General features: G+C 34.7%; 1 protein-coding gene across 1 annotated transcript in view; it reads right to left on the reverse strand.

Moving 5' to 3' along the window:
• Window positions 1-5948: 5948 nt before the first annotated feature.
• LOC148955910 (E3 ubiquitin-protein ligase NRDP1-like) overlaps window positions 5949-18429 on the reverse strand; it is a 115178-nt gene continuing 102697 nt past the window's right edge. Inside the window, exon 3 of the mRNA XM_089093113.1 lies at window positions 5949-6618. Within this exon, the coding sequence (XP_088949239.1) occupies window positions 6346-6618 (273 nt within the window). The 3' untranslated portion in view covers window positions 5949-6345. The remainder of the gene's footprint in view (window positions 6619-18429) is intronic.

The raw sequence follows: 18429 nt of genomic DNA on the forward strand, positions 1-18429 counted from the left end.
TATGTTACTTTCACTAGAAGACTTCTGAAAGGGTACACCCATTTTGCATTTTCCCCATTCGTTAAATACTGTTTCTGATTTTCGTGGAAATATATTTTATTAATAAAAATAGTGCATAAAGCACATCCGGTTACACACACTCGTCCAGGAACTACAGGAATATACCCTGAGTTGGGTTGTTATCTATACTGGTTTTCTGCTATTCATGAAATTTCAGGTTTTATTGTGAGTTTAATTACTCTAGTAATATCAGAAGAAACTAAGCATTTGTTTTTTTTTATTTCTTAAGGTTTTCTTTTTTTTTTTATGAATAGATGGTACTGAGGCTTGATGTTCAGTCAAATCGCCAGTTTGAGGATAACTCAGCCTTTTTTAGACAAATTCAGTTCTATTCCGCTTCAGTAACACTACTTGAATGAGATATAATTACTTTCTCAATTTCAAATCATTATAAGTAATACTAGTATGGAACAACAGTTTTTTAGTTTATGAAAATTTATAGAATAAAATAATAATAAACTAATAATTTTTTTTATTTTTACAAGATTTTCCTGTCTTTTGTGTATATTGATGTGACTGAGGTTTGGAAACTGCTCACAGCTAGAATATAAGCAGGGCAAAACTAAGTATTTTTAAATATGGAAGATAGGAAAAATAAGATATAAATATTATGCTTGTCACGAGGGGTTAACAACTGGGCATTTTGAGACACCTGGAGGCATGAGGCACGCCGGAGGCATATTCCAAAGGGCGCAATATGTAAATATATACAGCTTGCCTGTTATTCGGTATCTGTCGAATATTTCAGCACCTTCAAAAGCGATCTTTTAAAACTTGGAAAAAATCATTTACGGGTTTATTTGGCAAGTAAAAGAACCCCCAAGACTGAATACAACTGATATGTACCTAAAGAAGAAGAACGGAGGACTGCAAGTTGTTGATATCCATGCAAAAACTAGGTAACCCTACGATGGCACTGATGGTGTCACTTTTTCCTATTACACATGCAGCGTTGCCACCAGCTCAAAAATAAAATTCCGATTTTTCTTTAAAAAAAATCCCGGAACACGGTTTTTAAGTTATACAGCATAGGGCTGCGCGGTGATGACGTAAAAATCAAGGTGCGAAATTCAAAGTACCGTGAAACGTGGTTTTTAGTTGTAACTAACAACTGATTGTCAATATTCCTTGTATTATTTCGACGTGAAAACGTTCTGGTGGATTAGTAGGATTTACGACAAATATTTTAGGCCAAAACAATTCGCCAAAGCTCCGAAAAAACGTGTCTACGCATCCACGTTTCATCGTTATTTGAATTTCCTGCCCCAGAATTGACGTCACGCTTCGCAGCCCAATTCAATATGGCTTGGCCAGCGGTAAAAGTTGCCTTTTATTACGTCTTCACACGTCCCTTTCCCTTTTATCATACCTGCTTTCTGTTTAGTGGCTGTGCCAAGACGCACCCTTGGATCTCGGATTCTTAATTGTACTAAAAAAAAAGGAATCTGCTTCTTTGACACGAAAGAATCCGGAAGAAACACAGATCCCTTTTTCCCGAATGTACTTAGAATCCAACTTTCTTGGTATTAAACCCAGGCCTTCGGGTATTTGAAGAGAAAACTGTAAAGCAACAGTCAGAAAAACTGTTACTACCGAGTTATTAGTAAAAAGCGCTAAGTAAAGCAACCAACTAAAAAAAATAACTAATTTCTCAGATATTTATTGGTGCGTTTCAGTTATCATCTCGATAATCACAGCTCAAATGACAACCCTAAGAAACTGGACAAATGAGCTTCACTAAATCAAACTAAGCTCGGTTAGCACAAGTATAAACACTTCTACTTCTACTTGCACAAGTAAAGTCTTCTACTACTAAGTCTTCTACTGAGCATAACAAGTTTTCCGATGGTATTCATCGCTTCCGCTGCCCTAGATCTCGGAATGCATTCGAGACTCATAAAATGATATCAAGAACTCAAGTGAATTGGGGACGAGGGGCACACGCACTTGAGCTGGAAGGACCAGCCCCGCTGTGGGTGGCCTCCTCGTCCGTAGGAGACATGGTTTAAGATTCTGTTCAGTTACATCAATTTTTAGCGAAGTTTCATCTGCAAAACACCGAACTAAAAAGACACTGGAACTGAGCTCTACTGAGCATAACAAGTTTTCTGATGGTATCCATCGCTTCCGCTGCCTTAGATCTCGGAATGCATTCAATACTCATAAAATTATATCAGGAACTGAAGTGAATTGGGGACGAGGGGCACACGCACTTGAACTGGAAGGACCAGCCCCGCCGTGGGTGGCCTCCTCGTCCATAGGAGACATGGTTCAAGATTCTGTTCAGTTCTGTGCCCTCATACACGTCGGTATTAAGATTATTTTTGTTTTTTTTGTTGATGGGTTGGTTGTATTTTGTTTTTTTTTTTTGATTAAGGTTGGTCTTAAAAAGGGCTGAAAAAAAAGAAAAAAAGAAGGAAAAAAGTGCCAAAGCAAGAATGGGTTTCTTGTGTACGGATGACTCCCAGTCTACGGGAGAGCAAATAGTTTTTTTTGTGTTAAAAAATTTTAAAGTTGTAAGAGTAAGCCTTTTGGAACACCACCTTTAAAATTCGAATTCGTATAAGTGAAAATTGAAGGATATGAATTTTAAGAAATTGAAGTAAAAATGCCACCGGAAAAGCGTCTCCTAGAGGGGGAAGGACACCCTGGAACGGGGGGAGCGATAGATATTTGGCAAGAAAAAGTTAAATGGTAGTGTGCCTTCATGTCCACTAATACATTGACTAGTATATAATAATTTTTTTTTTTTTGAAGTTTAGGTAATATGATAATTTATAAAGTTGTAATATTTATATTTTTTTGTATTAAAATATCACCAAGTGGAGAGGAAAAAAAAAAAAAAATAAATAAATAACAACTACCCCTGAAAAATGTTAAACAAAATTCCTTCTGTTGACACACAGAACATGGCGATGATGGTGGTTATGGTCTTGAGGTCAGTTTTGGGTTTAGGTGCCATTTTTAACATGATGATTGCGATGCTGACGAGCCATCAAAAAAGTGGAACCCTTTCTTCTGGATAAATGAATTCAGCTTTGTGAAGACGTCTGAGTCAAAGCCAAAGACAATGTTGGTGCCGATTTCCATAGAAACGGGTTCTGCTGAATGCATGATATACAGGCTGGAGTCACAGTAACACTGGTCTACCAATGCGGCAGTTAATGTGAGATCAGCATTCAGCCAGAACCACTGGCACAGAATTCCTATGTCGTCAGGGAACAGCATTGCCACATTCTGCGTGTCAACAGAGTGGCATCTTCGCCCAGACAAGCAGTCAAACTGTATGACCCGCCCAATGAATACTCTCTTTCCCCTGCCAACTAGTCTGTAAACGCACCAGCCACTGACATGCAATTCCAATTTCACACAGACCTCTGCATTGGTTTGTGGCGACTCATGTAGTCCTACTCGTCGGCCCTGGACCATCACCTGTTTTAATCGGTCACTACTCAGCTTCTCAGAGCTTTCCCTCAGAAGCCACAACACCGTGGATTTTTTATTGGTGTTATGGAGCCGTCAGAAGTCTTGACAAGACAAAACCTAGAATTCTTCATGTTCGTCACAGGCTCACTAACACAATTTTTCTCAACTTGGTGTTTCACACAGTGAGCAATCACTGGCAAATCTTAAAAGATGCCGTCACTTTCCGAGCCCGATTCAGTGGCAGTCGCGGAAGCCTTTTCCTGCTTATCGGACAGAGTATTTTCCTCTGAGTCACTGTCGTGAAGTACAGAAAGACGAACATTCGGTACTTGGTGACCGAAAACAGAAAGTACGTCGTTGGGTATCAAGGCTTTCATTATTCGCTGGCTTTCAATACGAGCTCGCCCTAGCTCGAGCTTGATTTCATCGTCCCCGGGCAAAGAAAAATCGGAACTGACAGACACAACACCAATGGATCTCACTCGCTTGGCCTTGGGCAAGGACAACTGTTCATTAGAATATTGAACTTCAAAATCCGTTATACTTTCATATCGACGAATTCGATGTAGAAGTTGGAGGACCGAAAAGTTTATTACAGTACTGCAAGTGCTGGTTTGAGACCGCATCTTCCTAAAAAAATCTTCACATGGTTGGCTATTCATGTCGGAGAGTTTGAAAAGACGTTCGAGCCCAAGCCGTTTGAATCGACGAATGAGAAGCACTAGGGAATGTATATTTATCTCTAGGCAATGGTAAAGGTTTGTGGTAATAAAATTCTCGTTCAAAGCATAATGTCCACTTTTTAGGACCCAGGATCTCCAATGTCGAACGCAGTAAACAACACGAACAAGTAAAGATAACCTCCCAAGAGGAGAAAGTTTGCCGTCGTAAAAAACGCGCCGTACGCCTTCGATAAGCCAAAGATAAAACTGTGTCCCTTTGCTTCCAGGAACACGCTGTTTCAGGTGTGCCGGAGGTACGGTGGCACGAAGGAAGGGACACCTGCGACGGTCAGTTATTAGCCCATCTGCTTTCCTTGAGTGATCATTGATTTATTAGGCGCGGTAGTACACATTAAGAGCGTGTCTAAGAGACATCTTTATTATCTGAGGGGAGAGAAAAACAGCATTGATTCCAAATATAAATGTATTTTATAAATTGGACGATGGGAAAAGAACAGAGAAAAGGGCATGGAGCCATGTCCAATTATCTAGGATTCTATAGTTGCCTTAAGGGACGAGAGATGTCCGAGACGCAGTCAATTTCTTTAATGTTAATTTTATTTTTTGTTTACATCAAAAGGCTTATGAAAGAACTTTATGTTGGTGAGAATAATGTAGCTGAGTATAAAATACACGGCAAACCTATTTCTGGTATGAAAGGTCATTCCTAGCAGTGAAAATTTTAAAGCAACAGAGAAAATTAGTTATGAAAACGGCATATTGTTCAATAATTGCTTTGGACATTGTAAAACTAAACTAAAAGACTATATTTAAATAAGAATAATAAATAAATAATAAATAATTGTTATTTATTCATATACAATTATATTAATGAAAAATTTATTCATATATTATAAAGAACAAAATAATTATGAATATTCATTGCAAAGCAAAATAGGAGAAACTCAAAATCCTCTGCGCATAGTTTTTATTCATGTTTTATTGGTTCGGACACTAAAATGCACAGAAATCCAAATAGAAACCTATTTGGATTTATACACTGCCTTTTCATGACGATAAATAAAATTTCAAATAGGGATAAAATCCTTTTAATAGACAGTGATAGAAATTCACAAAAATACCAGATATTTCGGTCACATATGCAGTGACCGAAATATCTGATATTTTTGTGAGTTTCTATCACTGTTATCATCATCACTGTCTATTAAAAGGATATTTGTTTTCAATTTGCATTTCATGTTTTCAATTTTTTTTCTATTTTTTTTTTTTTCATTTTCAAAAACTGTTGTTTTAAATAATTTTTAAAATAATTAAACGAATGGTACTGGACTAAACAACTTCCTATAATATTATTTTTACGTTTTTTAAACAATAATTAACAGCCGAGGATTTGTGACACGCGTTTCTTAAGTGCTAACAGTTATCTCTTCGGTTAAAAAAATTGACCTTACCGTTTTGCCTGATCAGTAACCTTTGAACAGCTGATAGAAGTATATGATATAGTCTGTTTGTCAAAAAATGAATCATGAGATTCACCATTTTAAAATTTTTCGGGAACTAACAGCATCATTATTGTGGTATACATCAGAAATAAAATCGGGTAGTCACTTCACTATAACATCCCACTTCGGTGCAGACTTCTGAAAGGGTACACCTATTTCGTTATAACCCCAATTATTACAATAATTGTTATTCGGTTATTGTCACGATATTGTATTAAAAACAATATTTTATATAACGCATAATTTGTCAGCTACAAGGACAGGACCTCCCGGGGCAAAACCAGAATTTTTGTGGGGGGAGGGAGGACGTAAATAGTGACGAAGACCACAGTGCTTTTCTATAAAAAAAAGCAATAAGTAAAACAATAGGCATTTTTCAATAAGTAAAACAAGAGTAAAAAATTCCACGGCAAACCTATTTTTGGTATTCAAGGTGTCCTAGCAGCGAAAATGTTAATGAAACAGACAAAGTTAGTAATGAAAACGGCATATTCTTGAATAATTGCTTTAGGCTCTGTAATACTAAACATAAAAATTATTATTTGGGCATCGTAAACTAAAAAATTATAACTGGATGATAAGAATAAATAATAATAAATGATTGAAATTTATTCATAGAATTATATTAGTGAATAAATTATTTACTAGTTGAAACTGATTATTTTCAGGAGTCATTATTTCATAATGATCAAAAATCCAGGATTAATAACAAAAATATTGTGGTCCATGTGAGTGTTATCTGATGCCATTATAATACAAATTTTCAACGGGAACAGGTACTGCATATATTGGTACCGCAAGCGATAGTCTTTTATTCGATCCAAGTTTGCTCTTCGTGCTTCAGAGGAACTCAGGGCAGGAGGCCATCGACTTTCGTTCAAGTTGTCAATTAGAATCTCAACCATCTCCAAAGGACATCCAGAATCGAATAGTAACATTTTGGCTGCCTTTAAAAAGAAAAATCCGTTGAGATTCTTAGAGAATAATTCAATAAAATAAAACTAGTTTGAAGCAAATCCTTCTATTTGTAAAAAGCTAACTCTAACCAACTTACATTTGAACCAAGGCCTTTGAGGAGCACTTGGCCCTCTGTCCTAGGAAATTACCCTCCTAACTACTTGGATGGGTCCACTCAAAGACAAAAAGACAGTATAAAAAATAGATAACGAACACCTACAGTACAAGTAAACCGAGCGTCACTCGGTCCCTGGTACTTAAAACGCGGCTGGCTTAAGATCATTGTGACTTTCTTTTTCAGTTTTTCCCCATTAATTGTTTTTGCTTAAGAATAATGTGTTTGTGGTTTTATTAAATTGTTGCATAACTCGTTAATATTCAGTAAAAAAAAACATTCAACAAAATATTTCATTAAAGGTAAGTTAGGAAATGAAAGATAAAAAAGGAAAAGAATTCCCAGCAATTTCTTTTTCTTTATACTTTCCTGGGACAATTTATTACAAATCTTTGTCGCATCTAACTAATACTGCAGCACAAATTACAATCATAAATGCCCCTGTTGTTAGCAGAAACATTTATATAAACAGTTCTATAGCCCTACATGTACTTGTTCGATGCTCCGAAGGAATGATTTATCGAGCATCAATGTCTACATGATAGAATTCAAGGCTGTGATAAAAATTTGAATAGTTAAAGGCAACCACTTAAGGTATATCTGCCCTGCATCAATTAGCCATGTAAAATGTCTTTACGCCTGTATTTCCTTTTACTTCAGCGCAAAATTAAGATAGAGATACCATTCAATAGCAAAAAGTATACTCTTGAGTACCTTGATTTTTCTTCTTTTCAATTTTTCAAAAACACTAAAAATATTTTTGAAAAGTGTGGTCTAATTAAGAGTCTTGCATATCTCTATTCTGAATAAAAATAGAACAATATCTATACAAATATTTTCACCACTTCCTGGTCCAAATAACTATGAGGTGAAAATTACAATATTTCTCGAATTGGTCTTATAAAAGCAGTACAGACTTCATAAAATAACAGAAAAAACGCCATATTTCAGAGGGCGTGTAAGAGCTAGTTTTCCGTTTATCGTCAGGAGACGGAATTTATGTGGGTGGTAAAAGGATGTAAACAAGTTTGATTGGAGTGTTTCCTGCTTCATGCTAGACTGTTGAATAATTTTGAGGTGGTCTCTGTGTCGACACAGAGAGAAGCCAAAGAGACGATCTCATTATAGTTTTTTTGAAAAAGAACTTAAAATAAGTGAAAACCGACAATGGGGAATAAGAGACTGGCAGCGATTATTAAAAGGCGAAAGTTGGGACAGTTCCGAAGGTAAGTTTATTTTTTTTTTTATATTCTATTATAAATATGTGCATGATTAAACTTTATTATTCAGTTTACCTTGTTCTAGGTCAATCTATTTAGGAATCAAATAGAAAAAACAACTTTTGGGACTTCCGCAATAGCCATGCTCTACAAATTTGCTCTCTTGGATGTGCGAGAACGGTTCTTATCTGTCTGTATTGAGAGATAATTAGTTTACGCCTAGCAGAAAAACTACGATATAGTTATATTTTTATCAAATATTTAATATATAGAGTTGGTTTTTTGGTTGGGTTAGGTATTTAATATAATGCGTTCTGGGCGGCCCACTTTACACAATTCTTTGTTGTAGTTTCCATAATTTAGGTAATAAAGTATTATATTTTCATCATATTTTGGTATATTTCATAAGGATTAACCTAACTTCCCTTCTCGTGTGTGTATTGGCGGTACTTGTCTATTATATAAAACACACTTGAGAAGTGAAGTTTGGTTAATGCTAATGAAAAAAAACAACAAAATATGATGAAAATACAATGTTTAAGTAACAAAATTATGAAAACCACCGCAAAGAATTATGGAAGGGGGGCTGCCAAGAGCGCGTAACCTAAAATAACCTAACCTAACCAAAGTCCAACTAAATATTTAACTTAAAAAAGCTAGAATGTGGTTTCTCAACGAGCCGAAGGTTATTGTCTGGTATAGACAACGTGAAAAACCGGGTATTCACAATACAAGTTCTCGAGTGTGTTTTATATTTTAGACAAGTAGGCCTACCGTATTGGCTAATACGGAATTACCCAAGTTTTTTCAAGAGGAGCGGGCAGCCGCTTTAATGCAAGCATGGACGCCCAGAGGGGAGCCAGCCCTCCCCCTGTCATTCACATTTTTAATGGGAAAATCGTGTGTTCGTACAATAAGGAGCTCTGTAATAAAAATGATGAAGTATATACAGATTTTCAAGGATATAAAAGTATTTTTCATAGCTTCCCCCCTAAAATTTAGTATATAGGTGCCCATGTAGGTAAGGACTAATTTATGTTCGTCTTAAATTTTAATGTTGCTCCTTATTTTCACTTTAAAAAAACTAGTTTTTAATTAATTTCTTGTCATTTTCAAATAATGTAGAGAATTCCTGCCCCCCCCTCCTTGGAAGGAAACAAATTTGTTTCCTTGGAAGTAAAAAAAAACCCTCGGGCCAAATTCCCCCTTGGAAAGTTCCTCCTGCAAAAAATCCCCCTGGATAATGCCATCCTCGTTGAAAATTCCAATAGGAAGCTATCAATATCTCCAGGGCGACACCACTGCTGCCATCTACAATTGAGTCTAACGCCGACAGGTTATAATTTATTCAAGGATTATCGATCGAGTGTAATGGGGTCAAGGTCAATTGATTTGTTGTTGTTCGTCTAGGTGTAATGACTCCAGGGGGGATGTTTGCACATGCGCACTAAGGGGAAGAGATGTATTGATCTAGGACTCGAGGGGGAAGTGGATTTCTGAGAAATTGATTTACATAATCGGTGGGAGAATGTATTGATCCACAAAAGGGGAATTTATTTGTTGTTTCTAAGGGGAATTATTGATTCACGAAAGGGGAATTAGAAATGACATCACTTGTTTCCTAGGAATTATACGGGACTCTAAAGAGATAGAAATTCTATTTTTAAATATGGCTTCTCTGATCTTTAGGTCAGCGCGATAAATTGATATTCTATCGAAACCATAATAGTGTAGCAAGGAATATTTTAGAGATGAAGAGATTAACGCGGGAATTGTTTCCTGGGAATTTCAAATGTGACAGCGCAGGGATGCCAAAATAAAACACGCAGAAATTACGTTTAGGGATTATTTAGGCGAAACAGATTGAGATATTTTAGAAGATGATTTGGGCGAAACCGTTTGAGACATTTTAGAAGATGATTTGGGGTGAAACTCTGTGGTCGTTATAATACATAAGTTCCATTTGAATTGTGTTGTGAGGCTCACTACCTCAACCCCAACGGCGCCCCGGGCCCTCGCCCCCCCTCCCCATTTTTTCAATACTTTTTTTGTGCACTTGAGACAAAGAAGGGCCCCACACATTTCAAAAGGCTTTATTATGTCTTTTCAGAACAAGTTCTTTTCTTAATAACCCTCAAAAACCCATTTTACAATTTGAAGTACCCATCCATTTCACCCACAACTTTACTTTACAGCTTTTTGAATGCCCCAACACCATGCAATACTTTTCAAAAGGCATTTCAGAACAAGTTCTTTTCTTAATGTTCCTCCTAAACCCATTTTAAAAGTTGAAGTACCCATCCTTTTCACCTTCAACTTTACTTTACAGCTTTTTGAATGCTCAACACCAAGCAATACTTTTCAAAAGGCATTTCAGAAAAAGTTCTTTTCTTAATGTCCCTCCTAAACCCATTTTACAAGTATTTTACATGTTGAAGTATCCCATCCTTTTCCCCCACAACTTTACTTTACAGCTTTTTGAATGCTCCAACACCAAGCAATACTTTTCAAAAGGCATTTCAGAACAAGTTCTTTTCTTAATGTGATAACAAGTTTTCTGTAAGAAGTATCAAGTTCCCAAGTTCCCTTGATATCAAGTATCAAGTTGTCAAAGATACCAAGTTTTTCTTAGAAATAACAATTTCTTCGTTTATGATAACATGTTTTCTGTTAGAAGTAGCAATTTTTCCTTAACACTAAAAAATTTTCTCCTCGAAGTAACAACTTTTACCTTAATACTAACGAACTTTTACTTAACACTGTCAAATTTCTCTTAGAAGTAACATTTATTGTCAGAGATAAAAAAATTTCTGCTAGAACTAGCAAGTTTTATGTCAAAGATACCAAATTTTTCTTAGAAGTGACAACTTTTTGTTTATGATAACAAGTTCTCTGTCAGAATTAGCAAGTTTTCCTTAACACTAACAAATTTTCTCATCAAAGTAACAATTTTTTCTTAACACTAACTGAGTTTTAGTTACAAATATCAAATTTCTCTTTGAAGTAACAATTTTTGTCAGTGATAACAAATTTTCTGCTAAAACTAACAATTTTTCTGTCAAAGATACCAAATTTTTCTTAGAACTATAATTTTTTTCTGTTCATGATAAAAAGTTTTCTGTCAAAAGTAGCAAGTTTTCCTTAACACTAACAAATTTTTTCATCAAAGTAAAAATTTTTTCCTTAACACTAACAGAGTTTTAGTTACAACTATCAAATTTCTCTTACAAGTAACAATTTTTTGTCAGTGATAACAAATTTTCTGCTAAAACTAACAAGTTTTCTGTCAAAGATACCAAATTTTTTTTTAGAAGTAACAATTTTTCCGTTCATGATAAAGTTTTCTGTCAAAAGTAGCAAGTTTTCCTTTCACACTAACAAATTTTCTCATCAAAGTAACAATTTTTTCCTTAACACTAACAGAGTTTTAGTTACAACTATCAAATTTCTCTTAGAAGTAACAATTTTTCGTCAGTGATGACAAATTTTCTGCTAGAACTAACAAGTTTTCTGTCAAAGATACCAAATTTTTCTTAGAAGTTACAATTTTTTCGTTTATGAGAGCAAGTCTTCTGTCAGAAGTAACAAGTTTTCCCTTCACACTAACAAATTTTCTCATCAAAGTAACGATTTTTTCCTTAAAAGTAACAGAGTTTTAGTAACAACTGACAAATTTTTTCATCAAATCAACAACTTTTTCCTCAATACTAACAAACTTCTACTTAAAATATCAAATTTTTCTTAGAAGCTTAATTTTTTTCCGTTCATGATAAAAAGTTTTCTGTTAGAAGTAGCAATTTTTCCTTAACACTAAAAAATTTTCTCCTCAAAGTAACAACTTTTACCTTAATACAAACAAACTTTTACTTAACACTATCAAATTTCTCATAGAAGTAACAATTTTTCGTCCGTGATAACAAATTTTCTGCTAGAACTAGCAATTTTTATGTCAAAGATAGCAAATTTTTGTTAGAAATAGCCACTTTTTCGTTTATGATAGCAAGTTTTCTGTCAGAAGAAGCAAGTTTTCCTTTCACACTAAAAAATTTTCTTCTCGAAGTAGCAACTTTTACCTTAATACTAACAAACTTTTACATAACGCTATCAAATTTTTCTTAGAACTATAATTTTTTTAAGTTCAGGATAAAAAGTTTTCTATCAAAAGTAGCAAGTTTTCCTTTCACACTAACAAATGTTTTCATCAGAGTAACAATTTTTTCCTTAACACTAACAGAGTTTTAAAACACTAACAAATTTTCTCATCGAATCAACAACTTTTTCCTCAATACTAAGAAGTTTTCTGTCAAAGATACCAAATTTTTCTTATAAGCATAATTTTTTTACGTTCATGATAAAAAGTTTTCAGTCAAAAGTAACAATTTTTTCCTTAACACTAACAGTTTTAGTAACACTAACAAATTTTCTCATCGAATCAACAACTTTTTCCTCAATACTAACAAGTTTTCTGTCAAAGATACCAAATTATTCTTAGAAGCATAATTTTTTTCCGTTCATGATAAAAAGTTTTCTGTCAAAAGTAGCAAGTTTTCCTTTCACACTAACAAATTTCCTCATCAAAGTAACAATTTGTTCCTTAGCACTAACAGAGTTACAACTATCAAATTTCTCATAGAAGAAACAATGTTTCGTCAGTGATAACAAATTTTCTGTTAGAACTAACAAGTTTTCAGGCAAAGATACAAAATTTTTCTTAGAAGTAACAATTTTTTGATTGTGATAACAAGTTTTCTGTCAGAAGTAGCAAGTTTTCTGTCAAAGATACCAATTCTTTCTTAAAAGTAAAAATTTTTCGTCACTGATAACACAATTTCTGCTTTAACTAGCAAGTTGTCCAGCAAAGATAAAAAAAAATTCTTAGAAGTAACGAATTTCTTCTAACAGCACCAAGTTTTCTGTCAAAGATAACAGATCTTCTTTTCGAAGTAACAACTTTTTCCTTAATACTAACAAACCTTTACTTAACACACCCCAATTTCTCTTGGAAGTCACATTTTTTCATCAGTGATAACACGTTTGCTGCTTGAGCTTGCAAGTTTTCCCTCAAAGATACCAATTTTTTTCTTAGAAGTAGCAATTTTCATTGTGATGACAAGTTAACTGTTAGAAATAACAAGTTTTAAGTCAAACATACCAAATTTTTCTTGGAATTAGCAATTTTTTCATTGATGATAACCATTTTATCTGTCAGAAGTAGCAAGTTTTGCTTAAGACTAACAAATCTTCGCATCGAAGTAACAACTTTTTCTTAATACTAATAAACTTTTACTTAACACTATCAAATTTCTCTTAGAAGTAACAGGTTTTTAACAAGTTTTCTTTCAAAGTTAGCTTTCACTATGTTTAAGTTAGGTTCATCTAACTTCCAAAACCACCCTTTTTTGAAAATCTGGCTAATCTCCTCAGGCTTATAACCTTTGATGGGTACCACTAAGCTCAATGAATTTTATATATTTTGAATAGAAATAATAAGCCGATTCTTCTGATATATTTATTGATGTCAAAATTCCGTTTTTTGGTGTTTCGGTTACTGTTGAGCCGCGTCGTTCCTTACTTACAGTTCGTTAACACGAACTGTTTGATATACATTATATTTAATTTGTCTTGCCTGTGTAGTATATATATTATTATAAATGCTATATTATTAAATAATGACAAGGAAGTGTGAATAATTAAATTATATTTTGTGTCTCATTTAACTCATGTTATTTGACATAATAAATTAGTATCGTATCGTATTATTTTCTTTTTCCGAAATGGAAAGAAGATTTAAATAAAATCATTCAAGCAAAAGGCAAGGAAGCTCGAGACCTGGCTTTATCTGATGGCAGAATTTCAGAAGATGGTATGCCGTATACTAGGGTAATTTTGGATACTGGGTGGGATAAAAGGACTAAATGATACGACTACAATGCCAAAGCTGGTCATGCCGTTATTTTTGACTATTACACTAAAAAAATTTATTTGTTAACTCTAGAAATAAATATTGCTACATTTACTCTTGTGCCAGAACGATATAAAGTGCCCTCTCAATATCACTTTTGCTACCTCAACTGGAACGGGCCCTCTTCAGGAATGGAGCAGGATATGATGGTGGAGGGCTTTGTGCTTAGCCTTTCAATTCATGAGCTACAGTATCTAGAATTCGTCGGGGATGGAGATTCTAGCGTACATCAATACCTTATAGAGCGTGTGGCCTATGGAAAAGAAATTGTGAAGAATGAATGTTCTAACCACGTTTCCAAAAAAATTACCGGAGATTTATATAACTTCGCCAAAAATAAAAACCCATTCCCAAAAATCCTGACGAAGAGCTGCATATCAAGTCTTACCAAAAACCTTCGCGGTGCAATAAAAAAAAACCGGGAAGATGGGGGCCCCGTGGACAATTTAAAAAATATGCTAAGAAATGTCCCTTGTCATATATTTGGGGACCATAACAAACGTTCTTCTGGGTGCAGCAAATCCGGCACTGTTGGAGGGAAATTGTCTAGAGTCCCAACAATGGTTAGAGAAGCATTAAATGAAAAGCTCCAAAAAGTCATTCGGAAAGCCCCTAGTCTGCTGATCGAGGCCACAACAAACATAGCTGAAACATTTATGAGAACTGTCGTCAGATTCTTAGGTCACAAACAGGTGTGCCGATCCAAGCGAAATTCCCATAGTGTGCGTGTAACGGCAGCAGCCCTGGCCAATTCACTTGGGAATAAGTGGCACTCAAATAGATATACAAGTGTTTTCGGCAGGAGCCCAAGCAAAACAGTTAAGAATTTTTCTACTAAGCGTGAAAAACTTGTACAATGTGCGAGGCGTCTAATTCCTTTATCATATTAAAGGCGGGGAGGCAGGTACAAGGCACTTCAATCCAGCAATGGAACCAGTGTCCAAGGAGTTTTGTCTAAAAATGATTCTGAATATGGGCCGTATTGCCAAACGCCTGATCTCCTGCCTAAAGAATTTGAGGATGCCAAAGAACTGTACTTGAAACAAATAACACCAACTATTGAACAACTCAATAAGTTGCCCGGCATTACGGCTGGCCAAGCCGATAATCCCAAATGGATTTCTAAGAGAATGGAAACTATTTCAAGTACACGATTCTATTCAATCTGTGTTCGGCAACCTGCCACATCTCCCGCAAGATTGGTCAAAGAAATAGTGACAGGAAAACAAATACATTGTAACTGGCAAATGACACACGGAATCCAATGTGAGCCAATTGCAATTACATGTTTTGAAAGAAAAAAGGGCAAAATCAAACAGTTCGTGGTAACGAACTGTAAGTAAGGAGCGACCCGGCTGAATAGTAACCGAAACTCTAAAATATGGGATTTTGATACCAATAGATACATCAAAAGAAACATATTTTAATGCTGATTTCAAATATGTAAGTTTCATCAAGTTTAGTCCAGATTATCAAAAGTTGCGTGCCTGAGAAAATTTAACTGATTTTCGAAAAAGGGAGAATTTCTCTCGCTAAGAATTCCCCAAGAAGAATTTCTACCGTGAAAATCCCCCCCCCACCGGAAAGAAAATTCGTCTTAACATCGCCACATGCAAAATTGAGTTGATAAAGAGAAAGTACGACAAACAAAAACAATATCGAATTTCGTTCTGGCAGCAGTGTAAATGTTATTTTTAACTTTATGTTTTTGAGTTAATATTGAATGCCATTTCTGTCATCCCTTCTTTTTAGGTTATAAAGTTTTTGTGGGAATCATTAAATTAAATTTATCGTATTCTAAGATCCGACAAATAGGAAGCAGATTATATTTTTGCTTACAATTTGCTCTTTTAATAGGCTAGAAAGTTTCTATGAGAGGGAGGGTTTGGCAAAATTTGTAAACTTCAGAAAAAGAATTGCACCTTTTCGCTTTGTGTCCCAACAGTTTTCAATCCCAACAGGAAGCCAGCCTTTTAAAGTCTTCCATTTTAAAAGCTGTCGGAAAACCAAAATTCTTTATTAGATCTCTCTCTCTCTCTTTCTTTGTCTTTTATTGGTTTATCGTTTTTTATTTGTTAGCTAGTATTTGTTTAGTATTCATATTCCCCGTCGTTTTCAGGCTCTAGAGCCTTTGTGGGGATCAGTAAATTATGTTTCCTGATGACATTTGTATTTTTTTTAAATATATTTTATGTTATTGGAATATATTTTATGATAAAATCCGATAAAACGGAAATAATTTTTTTGGTTATCTGTTTGTCATTTATTAGGTCAGAAAAAATACCGTCATAGGGGGGGAGGAGGCAATAGAAAATTTGTGAACTTCAGAGAAAACATTTAAGTTTCCAAGAATTTTTTTTCTTGCCGTTAATCAAATCAAGACAGCTGATAACGATGAACGATGTGTTTCCTGTTGGAAAAACAAAACTAACTCGTCGGCAACAGTCTTGTCACTACTCACATCAAGACTTTTAAATAAGAATGAATTTCGAATTCATAAAGCTTTTGTGGGAATAATTAAATTCATCGTATTCTAAGATCCGACAAACAGGAAGCAGATTATATTTTTGCTTCTAATTTACTATTTAATAGGCTAGAAATATATTCAATGAAAGGCAGGGGGAGGGTTTGGCAAATTTATAAACTTCAGAAGAGAATTTGTACCTTTTCACTTTGTGTCCCAGCAGTTTTTAATTCCAATAGGAATCCAGCCTTTTAAAGTCTTCCATTTTAAAAGCTGGCAGAAAACCAAAATCCTCTATTTCATTTTATTGATTTGTTATTCTTTATTTATTAGCTAGTGTTTGACTAGTATTCGTATTCCCTCCTTTTCAGGCCGTAGAGCCTTTGTGGGGATCAGTGAATTATGCTTTTCTTATGATATTGTATTTTTTAATTATTGTTTTATATTTTATATTATTAGGATATGTTTTATATTATTGAAAAAATAACGGAAATAAAACACTTTTGTTGCTATCTGTTTGCTATTTAGTAGGCTAGAAAAAATGCCTGCATAGGGGAGAGGGCATTAGAAAATTTTTAAACTTCAGAGAAGACATTTGAGTCTTTTCAAGAATTTTTTTCTGTCGTTATCCATCTAAAGACCGCTGATAACGACAAACGATGTTTTTCCCGTCAAAAAAAAAAAAAAAAAAAAAAAAAAAACAAACCCGCCAGCAACAGCTGCTGTCGGGTTTATGCAGGCATATGCAAAAGTCATATGCCTGCAACAAATCGCTCTCAAGGGGCGAAAGCAGTCCAAGTCGCTTGGCTATCTCTTCAATGTTACAGAAATTTTGTTTGTTTAAAGAAACAGATATATTAGAGAACTTAAATTGTGGTTCACCTGATTTGGGAGACTAATGGCTATCATTTGGTCAGGTTCACTTTTTTTCTTATGCTCCCTCTATTTTTTAAATGCCTTTTTATACAAAAACTCTTTTGGCTTTGTTCAAGAAAACGATATTAACAACTTTAATATACATACTAGCTTTTAAATATTTTTAACCCAAACTATTTGTTCAGACAGTTTATGTTGATTTTACTCAATTAAAGGCTTTTTTATCCTTTGTTTTTTTTCGCTGCAATCGATTTGGAGTTACGGAACCCTCAAGTTGAACAAAGGTTGTTTAATTTTTGGGTCAGTGTTTCAATTAACAGGCGCCGTGTCCTGTGCATGATACCACTAAACTTGATAAACATGCCGTATCCGCTGTATGCCGTTGTTCAAAACCAATCGAAATATATCAAGGATTGATCAAGTTCTATTCAAGAGATTGAAAAACTTTTTGAGTTATAGGAAAAAAGCGGAATAAAAGAGGACTTAATTTAATTAACATGCAAAAGGGCAGAAAAAGTTAAAACAAATATACGTGAAACGTGGAAGACCAAGACTTCCAAAGTATTTGCTTGACTTGGAGGAAGTATCTATGCAAGAGGAAACCATTATAGAACCACCGAGACTAAAAAAATAACAGGTGGCCGCAATTTAACTTCAGAAAACTTGAAGACTGCTCGTTGGATAGCCAATGTGCCTTATTTTCTGAAAAGCTACGAAGATCTTGTAATCAAACATATGTAAGTACGAACTTTTAATTTTATAGAAAAATAATATGGTTTCCCAGCCTGACTCCAAAGATGGTTACATGACCCCCCCCCTCCAAAAAAAAAACCAAAAAAAAAACAAAGAACTGTAGACGTTCAGAATAATTTAACGGTACTTATTAAGAAAGCGGTAAGTACAAGAGAAGTGTATTGCGAGAACAGATAGACATTTTATCGGGTAATGCCTGGATGCTGTATAAACATAGGTTACGTATTTAATATATTCTATGCTTTACCACCCCTATCCCCTAATGTGCAAATACATAGCCCAAATTTGTTCCTGAACTATTATATTTTCATCCTATTTTGTTTTATTTCATTAGCATTAACGAAACTTCACTTCTCTTGTACTTTCCGTTTTCTAATCAAGTACCAATTTAACACTTGTGCTGGAGTGCCA

Source organism: Artemia sp. Qi Xiang Cuo, chromosome 1, assembly GCF_049724085.1.
Source record: "Artemia sp. Qi Xiang Cuo chromosome 1, ASM4972408v1, whole genome shotgun sequence".
NCBI lineage: Eukaryota > Metazoa > Arthropoda > Branchiopoda > Anostraca > Artemiidae > Artemia > Artemia sp. Qi Xiang Cuo.